At 44.8% G+C, this 12,923-nt stretch overlaps 1 protein-coding gene across 2 annotated transcripts; it reads left to right on the top strand.

The window, feature by feature from the left end:
* Positions 1-1,125: 1,125 nt before the first annotated feature.
* Positions 1,126-12,375, top strand: ybx1 (Y box binding protein 1). 2 transcript variants are annotated; one of them, XM_088617595.1, is made up of 8 exons: positions 1,126-1,398; positions 3,991-4,054; positions 4,435-4,468; positions 4,868-4,957; positions 7,321-7,641; positions 8,677-8,774; positions 10,421-10,686; positions 12,014-12,375. In XM_088617595.1, the coding sequence occupies exons 1-7, from the start codon at positions 1,293-1,295 to the stop codon at positions 10,653-10,655; spliced, it is 948 nt and encodes a 315-aa protein (XP_088473721.1). In that variant the 5' UTR covers positions 1,126-1,292; the 3' UTR covers positions 10,656-10,686; positions 12,014-12,375. The 2 variants fall into 2 exon arrangements, with proteins under 2 accessions (XP_088473721.1, XP_088473722.1); XM_088617596.1 differs by having other exon boundaries at positions 8,677-8,762.
* The last annotated feature ends 548 nt before the right edge of the window (positions 12,376-12,923 follow it).

Raw genomic sequence — 12,923 nt, forward strand, 5'->3', positions numbered from 1 at the left:
GCTAATGTTCACAATAACGGATTCTCATTACTTTATATAATGTTCTTTTTTTTTAGTTATGAAGAATATCGTATTGTATGCAAAAATAATTATAATATCAATGCTTAGAATTAAAGGCAGCTACGGGATTCATTTTTTGATATACAGTATCTAATCAATGAATCTACTCAACTCATTCAATTTTAATTTTAATTCCAGACAGGGATGAGTCGCAATAAGACTGATTCGGATGGGAGAAGTTAATAATCTAGGGTCTTGCTTTTTAGGGGTTATAATTGCCCATTGCACCAAGACAGTATTGAACGAAGTATGGAAAATGTTTTTACTTGTTTAAAGGCGAAATTTAAAAGAATAGAACTAGGATTAATTTACACTGCGGTACACAGTTAAACAGATTTTCAGATTCTTAATCTAATGTAAACGAATAAACTACGAATAAAACGAATGCACTTGTTTTTGAGGGCTTTAAGGTCTAGGGTACTGATTACAGGCAATCCTGACCTACATCTGTAAACTTCACGCTAATGTTTGCATCAGTAGTTCGAGAGCAGTTTAACCCTCTCCGTGCATGTTGATCAGATGTCTGGTCCGATGTTCCTTGTACTGTCAAACACTGACAATGTTACAGGCGCAGGGCAATGCGTAAATATTCCTATCACGAAAGATAAAGTGGGCGTGATTTATATTAACTGTAACATTTTGCCAATCCCTAGCATCGTGGGCGGCATCCTTGACATTATCTGCCCAACCAGCGCCACTGATTCACAATCTACTCCGGAGAAAAGGGGAGTGTTTGATTGGATTGAGCGCGGCCCCTTCTAAAAACTATGCAGTTGAGTGACACTTCGGTCTTCCAATCAGAGCTAGAAATGCGTACAGCTGGGTTAGATTGACGCGTTGTTGTCCAATCACAACCAAGCACTCGCAGAATACCGAGTAGGCGGGTTTTTATGCCGCTCTGTGGAGTCGCAATCCAATTCACCGCCGCGGAGGTTTTGGTGAAACGGACGGCGCCGCGCACCAATAGGAGCGACGGAAAAGAGCACCGGCCCAAGACGGACAGGGGTTCTGACCAATAGAATCAGAGAATGGGCGGTCGCGCCTCTGACAATATTGTCAGGTATCGGCTCGCTTTCCGTCCAGTTCGATCGGCAACGGGAGCGGAGAAAGGAACGCTGAGAGCCCGAAGGCAGCAGCCCCACCACCGCCGGCCCAGGTTACCATCACGCACCGGGAAAACACGCTAGAGAGCCACCGCCGGCACAAGTGTAACGTAACCCACCGAAACCACCATGAGCAACGAGGCCGAAACACAGCAGCAGCCGCAGCAGCCCGCCGCCGCGGAGAGCCCGTCCAGCCCGGCAGCCACAGCTACCGCGGGGGATAAGAAGGTCATCGGTGAGCCCCCCGGTCTCTCGTATTTTTTTCTTTTCCCGTGTTGTTACGTGATTTGAACTGGGGACGCGACGCCGAGGTTGAGGGTTGGAGAGGTGACTTTTTTTCTCCGGCGTGCGGTGTGTCGGGCTCCGGGGTTTCTTTGTGTGAGAGAAGTCGGTTGAGCGTTGATGGTTGAGGGAGAAAGAGAGGGGGCGGGGGGTCGAAAAAAATAATTTGGAAAAAATAACGAGCGGGCGGCCTCGAGCGGGTCCGGGGCAGCAACGGTTCTCGTCCCGTCGCCGTGGTGACGGGAGCGGGCTGCGCTCTCGAGCCCCGGCGCGTGCGGGGAGCCCGGCGGAGCGGAGCCGGTGGGTGGGATCGGGCCGGAAGCGCCGGGGTGGGTTTGTGGATTCCGCTGGTGGGTTTGGGATAGTGATCGGAAAGACACCCCCCCCCCCTTACTCACAAACACACACCACTTGCCCACGCATCCCAATTCCTCCCCTCCTGGGGGGGACGAGAGTGAGGAGTTCGGGGAGGGCGGGGGGGGTTTACTAGGTGTGGGTTTGGACTGGGCCGGGCCCAGGGGACACATGGCGATCCGGCCGCCTTGCAGGGTCTGTGCGTGTGGGGGAGGAGCGGGGAGCGACGCAGGCGAACTTGGCCTTGCTCTTCACCTCCCCGGGGCAGCCGGGGCGATACTGGCCGCCCGCCTCCCGTAAGTGGGTCAGGTCGCGTTCTCCCGCGGGCCCTTCCGCACGGAGCCCGCCGGGGCCGGCCTGCAGTCCCCGGCCCGCGGGTAACGCGAGTGCCGGGCTGCGGGAGGGCCGGTGTGAAGACTCCCCCTTCCTCACTGCTCCTCCACACACACACACACCCTTTGTTCATTACAGTGCGGTGTAGTAACTTGAGCGTCGTGTACGGGCCGAGGGTGTGCAGCCGCTTCATAAATCGGCAAAGCCGTCTTTCCCGACGAAAATGCCGCTTGACGGCTTACAAAAGAGGCGTCGCGTTCCCCCCCTCCTCGGATTATACTAGCGGCTGTGTGGAAACTTGGCGAGGGGGGAAAAAATCCAAAATGTCCGCCGCGGTGTTTGGATACGAGAGGGATTTCTTTTGTCTGAGGGAGGCGATGTTTTTTTTTTCCTGGCGTGTGGGTGCTGGGGAGGCGGGCGGCGTGACCAGGAGGACCGGACTGCGGCCGATCCCCGTTCCCCGTAGTTTAGGGAGGGGGGGGCGATTAATCGGCTGCCCTGCCGTGGAAATCGCCGTCGGTTTGGCGCGGATTGTGGGCGTCCGTCCAGCCACATGGTAGCGCGTCGGGCTGGGAAATATGGAAGTTTCGCGCTGTAACAGGCGGAGACCAGTACCATCGTAATCCCCTGCGCGTCCGTTGTACTGGGAATAATGGAAGTTTGACTGGCGATGGACGGCCGCTTGAATGATTAATTTATCGATACTGTATTTAGTTTCGCGTCCGTGTGGGGAGAGTGCAGGAGACCACGTGTGAAGCATTCTGACACTTCCTTATATCGTTACAGTGAATCATTCTTGTTACAGGAAAGAGCCGAGGTTACGATTGGTTCTTTGTAGCAGCAGACTGTTGAAGCATGGCCGGGCCACGTCGTATACCCCTGTATAGCCAGTAGAAGTTCTTTCGCTCGAAATTTTGTTCTGATCCAATCAGCGGGGTTGGTGAATGTATTTTGGACACGAGTTCATCATACTGCTGAAGTAGTTAGTTTTGCAATGGACAGCTAGGCTTTGCATCATAATCTATAAAAAGCTTGTCACCATGTGGTTAAATATAGTGTCCAGATAGTTTTACAAGCCCTACCCCACTCAATAGTCGCAGCACTCCATGCTCCTAGTTCTGAGTTTCTCTGAATTCGGCCAATTAACCAGACAATAGCTGTAGGTCCCGGTTCTGAGCGTTAGGTCCTCATTTTATGTTTCCACTTTTCCTAGTAAACCTTTTCTCCTAGTGCTTACATGGTCAGATTTTAATGAGAGTGATGTTACAGTAAAGTCCAAGGAGTGACTAGAATATAGTTCATAAGTTGTTAAATACGGAAAGCAAATTGGTTCCAATTTTAAGGACTACATTTTTTTTTTAGACAAAACCTCTGCTGTTCATTATTACTGTATATACTTAAAGCAGATTTTTATGTGACATGATTTGAATAATGCTTAAAGTTACAGAGGTGTGGAGAGAATTTAAATATTTAACCTGTTTTTTGTCACTGGGAGCTGTGTCAAAAGAGACCCCAAGAGCCTCTGGGCTGAAGTGTGATATAGAGCTGTAGTTTTGCAGAGATGTGTAAATGACAGGAACGTGACAAGCAAGGGTGTACTGCCTACAGTTAGACTCCTGTGTGTAGAGAGAGAATGATGGTAAAGCATCAGTGCATGGTGAAATTAAGGCTCTACAATTACATTTTACTGTAGAATACGTTAAATACAAAAGAACCCATCAGAGTGAAAGTCTGCTATGAGACATTATAATGTGGTTTTCTTTGTTTTCTGATAATTCTGGTGTCTGGAATTTGTAAGTTAATAATTGCCTGACTGCTCTCTGGGTATATGAAGATGTAAGACTTGTTTGTTTTCCAGCAACAAAGGTGTTGGGAACAGTGAAGTGGTTTAACGTGAGGAACGGCTACGGTTTCATCAACAGGTAATTTAAGCTCTCTCGCCTTGTTTAGGACATGGATGTGACCTGTGGGTCTGATATCGTGCTCAATCCTATTAGCCAGGTTATTTGCTTGTACAGCTGTAGATTTATTAGTCAGTGTCCTGCTCCTGTTTACTTGCTGGGGTTTAGCAAACCATAAGCCTGTTAATTTAGATTGGCTTCAGTGCTTGTGGAAGTTAGTGCTTTCCAGAGAATAACCACATCTACTTTAAGCTGCTAAACAACCCACCAAGCAAGATAGGTCAAAATACCAAGTCTTCTGTGGAGTTTATCATGCTACAGTACTCGTAATGATATTCAGTTGTATAATTGCATGTCTGTTATGGGAAGTCCTTAGAATATTTTTATTTTCTGTTTTTCAGGAATGACACAAAGGAAGATGTCTTTGTACACCAGGTTAGTAGAAACGTTTACATTCCTTTTTTTTTTGGTTAGAACTAAATTGTTCTCAAGCAAGGACATTACCAGTCCTTTACTGACTTGATTTGAAAGTGCTTTAATATTGATTGTTCTATAACTATACACCTTACTCATAGATAATGGTCAAATAAAAGCTCCAGTAAAATGTGATAAATGTAATCCCAGACACTGAAGAAAAAGTGGTTCTAAGGTTTAGATGTCTGAAAGAATAGTTAAATATAAATGTTAACTACAGAATCTTTCTACTGTTAACATGGCAGTTATTGCGTATCCCTGGAAGCTGTTAGAGGCTGCGTGACTGCTGCTTTGCAGTTTCCTTGAGTGTCCTCCGGTCTTTGGTTTTCGCAAAAGTAATTTAGCCGGTTTTGTTTCCAGACCGCCATAAAGAAAAACAACCCAAGGAAGTACCTGCGCAGCGTTGGAGACGGAGAGACAGTGGAGTTTGATGTGGTCGAAGGGGAGAAGGTAATAAACTGTGCCTTGGCAGACTGAAGCCGGGAGGCCTGTGTTCCATCAGGTGTCAGGGCCGTCAAATAAGAATTTGTTGTTGAGCACATCTGTAAACTTGAACACGTGTCAGCTAGGTTCTAACTGACTTTAGAAGGCCCTTTCCTCAGTTTGGAACAGTGCTGTCAACCGATTCCAGTGGTTTTTAAGTCTGCCCTTTCAGTTGTAAATCATCAGGTTTAAAGTGCTCATGTACAAAATTTGCTATGAAACGTTACTGTGTTTCTGCATTAGTAAATGGTGTTTACTCTTGAAATTGATAGATTCTTAACATCAGTTATTTAAGACTCCACAACGAAGTCTTTTTCAAATTCTGGGCTGCAGTGCCAGAGCCACTTACTAGGATTAATATTTTGATCTGTGTGATGTTTAATGTTTCTAAAAGAGCACTGTTGAATCAGATGACTTCTGGGGGTGTCCCAGTTGGTTCTGAGGTGGCTCTGTTATTTGCTTAAACTTCCTTCCTGCTTCCCTTTGAAGTCATTCAGCAATTTCACGGTATCCATTAATTGATAAAACTAAATTTGTAAAGCAGCTTGATTTAAGTTTAGTGTTCTCCAACATTAAGCATGTGTGCTAAGCAAGCATTTATGTATAAGTGAAAAGACTTCTGCAGTAGCAAAAACGGAGTCAAACCATGGAGTGTGCGTTTTATAGATTGGATCGAAAAAGATTAGAAACCAAAGATACAGCTGCATGCAGCAATGAGTGGAGGGCTGTAGGACACTTGAGAGGCAACAACACTGACATTTTTCACTAGAACATATGGTTTCCTGTACATGTTCCTTAAGAAGCTTGATAATATCTGTAGTCTCTGATATTGTACAAGTTTGCATTTAGGATCTTTTGACAGCTCATAAGTATGGATTCCTGTATGGGACACAGTCTGCACTTTCTTAAGAGGTTGACGGTTTTGTATTTGACCTTTAGAAGAGGTCGAGGGTTACAAGGAGTTTTTTTTATTGCACATGGTTTTCTATACTTGACCCATTAAAACCATGATTCTGTAAGGTTTTTGATTTTTCATACGTCTCGACCCAAGTTTGTCGTTGCTGCTTAAGGTTCCTGTCTTCGTTCCATAGTAACCCTGACCTTATGCACCTGTTATGGAGTAATACGATTATTTTGCATTAGCCCATAAGAAGACATCAGAGCTCTTCAATGACTGCCAAATCATGTGGCCAGTCATTATTTAGTTGTGAATTACACTTTACATTGGCTACTCCTTTTCTTCGGGTATACTCTTGAGCCTGCAATGCTCTTCTACATACATCTACATGAGTATGTATAAATGAATGTTAGGAATAGCTGGACTTTGATTGGCATATTAAACTTGTCAGAGTGTACCTATATGAACTTTAATACCAATTGGCCAAGCAGATTAAGATAAGGTCATTTGATTGGTTTTGTCAAAAAACACTGGCAATCGCCATGAGACCAACTGGCATTACCCGAAAAGGGCTAAATCGTGGACGTCAGATTACAATGCCATGTATTTCCAATCTAGTTCAGTTGATTTTAGAGCAGATTTTTGCTACTTCACACCATTTCACCTGTGTACTACTTCTCATAGGCTTTGATAGTCGTATGAAGTATGTTCTGAGGAATGATGTATACCTTGTCTTCAGGTGTGTGGATTTGTGGCTGAATATATAACTACAAAACTTAAGACCCACTACTTTAAAAAGTTCAGCCGATACCTGCATAGTTTTTTTAGCGAGCATTAAATAACCTGTTACTCTTACTAGTAAGTACTTGGCCTTTCAGCAAACTTGACAAGCTGGGCACCTACAGCTGTTGGCTTGAAAAACATTAGTGCTACTTTGAATGGGTGACTCATGGGAATTTATTTGCATTCGGATTAAAACAAATTGATTGTTTTATTTAGCATTTTGAAAACTTCTTTGTGTGCTATAGACCTCTAGCCCGAGTGTGCAAAAGATTTAAAACCTCCCATATGCTGCTATAAACTTCATCAGCTGCTGTTATAGTTGCCTGCAGTAGGAAAAGCTCAGCAAGACTGAGGAACTTGTTCAGTGGTAGAAGTGGGAATGCCTTGCATACCTCGCCTTGTTTAGAACGAGGCTCTATGCTGCTGTTTTTAAGCGGCATTACGGAGCATCGACACTGTAATGTCTTAAGATTCCAATTGTGATTGAGGCATCGTCTGGAGTCGCATCGCAGGTGAAGCTCGAGCTGAAACAGTTCATGTGAACTTGGAGGTACCTATGCAAGGTGCTGGGGGTGGGGTTGTGTAGGGGGGGCTGTGGGGCTGGTCCGGGTACCCTGCAGCACTAACGGCCGTTCTCCTTCCCCGTCAGGGTGCAGAAGCAGCCAACGTCACAGGCCCAGGGGGGGTCCCGGTCCAGGGTAGCAAATACGCAGCAGACCGCAACCGCTACAGACGCTACCCTCGCCGCCGCGGGCCTCCCCGCAACTACCAGCAGAACTACCAGAGCGACGGGGAAGGCGAGGGGGGGGAGAAGAGAGAAGGGGGCGAGAACGTGCCCGAAGGAGATGTGCAAGCTCAGCAGCGCCGGCCCTCCTTCCCTCGGCGCCGCTACCCCCCTTACTTTGTCCGCCGGCGCTACGGCCGCCGCCCCCCCTACACCAACACACCCCCGCGAGGAGAGATGACCGAGGTAACCTTCTCGCACTGTCCCCAGAGAAGTCACACGCTCGGATTCCCAGCTCGCTGCCCTAGGCTCGGGTTTTCATTCAGTAGATCATCCCACTGATTACATCAAAGCGTTTGTCCTAGCTAATTCGGCACAATTATTTTACGACATTGTTTTTGGTTGTGGTGTATATGTAAATGTTTTGGGTTTACTGTATAAAAGTTAAAGGAAGGCTACACAGTCTGTGTGTTAAAGCACAAAATTGTGGAAACCACCCTCTATAGTACACCTAACTTTTGATTGTTTCATGTAAATTACAACAGTTTTAGTGTAGTACCTGTTAAATGGGAAAATAAAATTGGAAATGCTGTACAGTATGATTTTGCCAGATCACTGGGAGCCCATCTACTGTAGTGCTGATTCCATCTCTCATTCAAATGAGAGATTCACAAAATTAGATATCCAAAACGTTTGGTTTCATTTTCACTATGGCTTTTGTAGTGGGTGTATGGGATGCAACTTCTTGCAAAGGAAGGGTCACTTATTGAAAAGTTGGCATTAGCTGTCAGGACTTGAACAAGAAGAAACGTAGGCAGTAATAACTTTTAATTTTGACCTAAATTTAGATGTAAGTGTTTGGCTTTACTGTGTGTATCCATTTACAAAACCTTCATTACAAAGTATCTATGACATCCCAGCCAATATAATTAAATCCACAGTGCCCGGGGTCTTGCTGCCCAGAGCTATTCTTCCAGGGCCACATCTAGTGCAGGCTCAGGGCTGTAGAAAGCTTTGTAAATGTACAGGGTTTCATAGTAATTCATAAGTAAAAAGGATGTTTTTGCCTAAGCATTGTACACTTAAGATCTGTTTTGTAATGAATTTTACACAGGAACTAAGCCTTGCTTCTGCACCTTGCTTTTATACTTGGAAGTGGGGAAGCTAGGCAGTTATACAGCAGGCTTCTGGTCGCTCTGTTTGATGATGGGGGTATGAATGCTTCAAGGCTTGAATGTGGAGTGGTGGTGGGCTTACGTACTTTTGTTTGTTCTGTTGCAGGGTGGTGAAGGCGATGAAATCCAGGGTGGTGCAGACCAGGGCAATAAACCAATGAGGCAGAACTACTACAGAGGCTACCGCCCAAGGTTCAGGCCAAGGTTTGCATGTTGTATTCACTGATCTGGGGCTGCAACAACTAGCTGGTTGGAGGGCAGTTGACTAGCATTGCTCAAAGCAACTAGTCGCCTCAAAAGCATAAAAGAAGTTTCAGTAGCCTGACTTCAGACACCCTCAGTTCCTCCTCTTTTTGCTCTTCACTTCAAACTGTTGAAGATTTGGCCTGGCTCAGTTCTAAGATGAACAAAATGTGATGTGAAATTTTCACATGCAGGAGTACACTTTAAAATTCAGTTTATGAGCAAACAACTCTGACATTCTGTCTTAAAAGACTTGCAAAATATTATTTGGATCAAAAGAGTGATCATTAATTCCTATATGAATCGAGGATGTATTCCATGATGAGCAGCATGGCTCGAGAGTTCTGGATCATTGTGGGGTGGAAATATTGAGAGCGGTACCTTTTAAACCTCCACTCTTGTGAGTATTTATTAGTCCTTCACATGTAATATCTCCTTGGTGTTGCAGCCCTACATTGAATGGCAACTGCGTTTTTTTTTTTTAATGCACTTGGGGACTGCATAGGAGTCCCTTCTGTCTGTTCAGCTTTATTTCTCAATGCTTTCTATCTCTTCCATGTCCTGCTCTTACTTTTTATAGGCTTTGTAAACATCAAAGGGATAGGTCACAGTTCCAACAATTTCACAAAGGAAAAATGTCTATTATATATGGCTAATATTCTCTATAAACAACCAATTCATAACTCTGGAAATAGTGCAGTTGGAGTGAATTTTGCTTCCTTCCAAGATGGTTTCAGTGATTTTTTGGGGGGATTAAATTAACCTTTCCTACTTTTCTTTCTTTTACATTCCTAGAAATAGAAACTTATAACCAGAAAACTGAGTGGTCACAATAGGAAAATAGTTTCTCAGGGATGGGTTTGCTACCTTGTTCTGAACTACATTATCCAGACTCACTAGCTGGAAATTATGGGCTGGTATAGTCTGGGTGAATTAACAGGCAATACATTTATATGTGGGCATATCCAGCAAATTCTGGACATCTCTGATTTCTAAAGTAACAACACAAGGGCTCATTCATGTTTATGGCAGTGACGCATCTGTTGCGAACTGTCTTTAGCACAGGAAAGCGTTTGGGGACAAATGTGTAGGAAATACTGAAAGGTTTTGCAAAGACCAAGGAAAGCTTATGTCGACGACTTCATAATTCATTTCATAAAGAGGTTAATTTTCTAATTGTCGGCATGGAATTCACCTTTACCTGCTCCTTGCGATCTGCATGCTGAGGCACTTCCTTTATTTATGTTTGGCTTTTTTTAAAGGCAGGCTGATTCAATTACTCTTTATATGTGCAGATGTCAAGAGCTCTGTTGTATAAGTGCTTCCCAGTATTGTGCAGCAGGCTGGTTTTCAAATGGCAGTTCAGTCATCCTGTGTGTCCGCTTATGGGATGAGTCTTTGCCAGGCCCTGTAGGATGTGTAGGATGTGCGCACTGGGTTCTGCTGTATTTACACCTGTTCTGTTGGGTATGCAGTTTTGATCAATTAAAATGAGTAAAAGTTAACTTTTTAAAATTCTGTGTAAAATACGCTCATTCAGAAATAGGAAAGCAACAAACGGTGGCCTTGAAGAGGTGGGTAACTGGCCGGTCTGTCTCCTCTTCCAGGGGTCCACCCCGTCCCAGACCACCACGGGAGGGGTCCGGTGAGGAGGACAAGGAGAACCAGGGCGACGGATCTCAGGGCCAGGAAGCCCGCCCCCGCCGGTACCGCCGCAACTTCAACTACCGCCGCAGACGCCCGCAGAACCCCAAACCTCAAGATGGCAAAGAGAACAAGGCAGCCGAGCCACCAGCTGAGAAAACGTCCGCTCCCGAGGCCGAGCAGGGCGGGGCTGAGTAAAGACCGGCTTACCATCTCGACCATCGTCCGGGTGCGTACCCCTGCGCCACTGGCCTGCGTGCCCGCTGCCCCTCCAGTCGGGGGTTCGGTTCTCACTGCGCACTGCCTCCAGGAAGAAATGCCATGTCCTGATCTTTTTGAAAGCATGTCTTTTTTTTTTAAATAAAGTATAAATTAAAGTGGAGACAACTTTCTTGACTGTGGAGGAAGTGGGGAGGGAGCGTGGGAGAGCTGCACCGTAGCTGCATGTTAAGATCTGATCTAAGAGAGGAAAGTGCAGTATTGGACTGGCTGCTGCAGGCCGTTGCCCATGAAGGTTGGAGGGAATGCTTCAGTTGTTCACTGGGGACTCCATTTGCTGTGTGTGGGGAGGAGGGGGGTGAATTCCATGGGAGGTAATGGAATTCGTCTTGGTCATCTGCCCAGGCAGCTTTACCAAGTGGCATTTTAAAGCCTGCTTCCATCGGCACTTTTCATTGATGCTTAATCAGAGCAACCTAACGTGGTGACCCAAAAAAAAAAAGAGGTAATGCGGTGGATTTGATAAAGCAAACATTGGCAGTTCCACTGGGGCTCTCTTCCTATTGTGTTGATGTTCTTTGGGCTCTTTTTCTGTCGCGCTGGCTTAAGCCTTGTTTTGCTCAAAGTGACAGTGACCCAGCATGCTCTCTGCAGACCTTTTTCATGTGCAGCTGTGCTCGAGAGCTGGGCCAGGTCTGCTTTGACCTTTCTGGGCAGTGCAGCACATGCAAGAGTGTGATGCGTGCAGGCAGGGTGCAAAAGCAGTTTTCCCCAATGAGAATGCTGACCTTGCAAGCTTACAGACCGGCTGCGGTTTCAGCCAGGAGACGGCCCTTAGTAGGGAAAAAAATGAATCGTATAAAGTAAGTGTCGCAAGAACACGAAAAAGCAAATGCTGATCAGTCATGCTTTCCGTCTCGCCAACCAGAAGCAGATCTCCGCGTGTTAAAGTATGTATGCCCCTGTGCTGCTGGTGTGCTTTCCTGTCCACACCAATACAAAATGACGTATTCTTTTTCTTATGTAAGCACAGTATTTTAGCGATTAAGGCAAAAATACCCTTGCGCAAACTTTCTCCTTGGGAAAGGATTCAATCTTGCATGGTGCTTGATGCATGGAAGCTTTTAAAAAAGGAGCTGTTAAAATCTTTTAAAATTTACATTGAGACAGTTCACAGACTGCAGCCCTGACAGTATTGAGTGGGTCCACATTTTAAGTGGAACAGCTCCTAGTGGAGTAGGGACTATGCAGGGAACCCATGTCCTGACACCACTAGGCTTTTAAACCTGTGATAAAGGACCAATGAGAAGAATTAATATATTGTGTTTTTGTTTCAGTTTTGTCAACATGAAGAAACATCAAAATGAAAACGAAGAGACGAGCAATAAGAAACAGATTTGACTTGACGATCAGTGAAAGCTTGCAACATGCGTTTGACCAGATACCACCGATTGCCTGCAGAATCTATGCAGCCCTGTTTTTCGTTACTTTTCTCTGACAGCTAAGAAGAAAATTTTTTTCGGTAACAGCAGAGGTTTTTGTAAATCGGTCTTAAGTTTTTACATCTAATGGTTTTTAAAGAAAATAATTTGATATCTGGTCAATTTGACATTTTTAAATACAAAATTTTGTGTACCAATAAATTTTAACAGAAAAAAAAACAAAGGCAAGCGCAAATAAAAGTCAAAGAAAAATTGTCTGAAGTTGCATTTTATTGGGCTGGATGAGTTGTAACTCGTAAAGACACTTGTAATTATTTTGCTGTGCTTCAAGTTTTGGTAGAATGGTACTTCATTTCTCCATTTTACATCTCTTTGTCCACTGCTAAGTGGTCTTGTTTGGTTCTTTTCATTCTTTGTGCATGCTGTTGTGAAAGCCTGCCTCAGTCAAAAGAAGTACTTCTGTAGGAAGTGTTTTGTATTCTCTCCATTTTGAAACAATCGCTTAAGAAATCATAAAGCTTAATAGTAATTGCTAACTAGACAAGAATAGTTTCGAGATGGAAGCCTTAATCTTGTGTTATTGTAGAGGTCTGTGCATAATGTTGGGGTTATTTGCAGTTGGTATCTTATACAGGGCTTTTCCATGAGGAAAGACTGTAAAGAAGATGCTTAGTCTGAATATTAAGTTGGTTAACCATAAATAGTTGCCTTTAGGTCAGTACTTGATATAGTGCTCAATGTCTTCACTTGGCATTTTTAAAATGTCCTCCCCTTAGACTTGCATTTCTTTGTCCCAGTTAAAATG

This window comes from Lepisosteus platostomus, chromosome 23, assembly GCF_059453375.1.
Source record: "Lepisosteus platostomus isolate fLepPlt1 chromosome 23, fLepPlt1.hap1, whole genome shotgun sequence".
NCBI classification, from domain to species: Eukaryota; Metazoa; Chordata; class Actinopteri; order Semionotiformes; family Lepisosteidae; genus Lepisosteus; species Lepisosteus platostomus.

Bases quoted from the DNA above. Each gene is read 5' to 3' on its own strand.
- ybx1 (XM_088617595.1), top strand. From the start codon at position 1,293: ATGAGCAACGAGGCCGAAACACAGCAGCAGCCGCAGCAGCCCGCCGCC. The intron at 4,055-4,434 runs GTAATTTAAGCT...TCTGTTTTTCAG, and splicing joins GGCTACGGTTTCATCAACAG to GAATGACACAAAGGAAGATG. The intron at 8,775-10,420 runs GTTTGCATGTTG...CTCCTCTTCCAG, and splicing joins CGCCCAAGGTTCAGGCCAAG to GGGTCCACCCCGTCCCAGAC.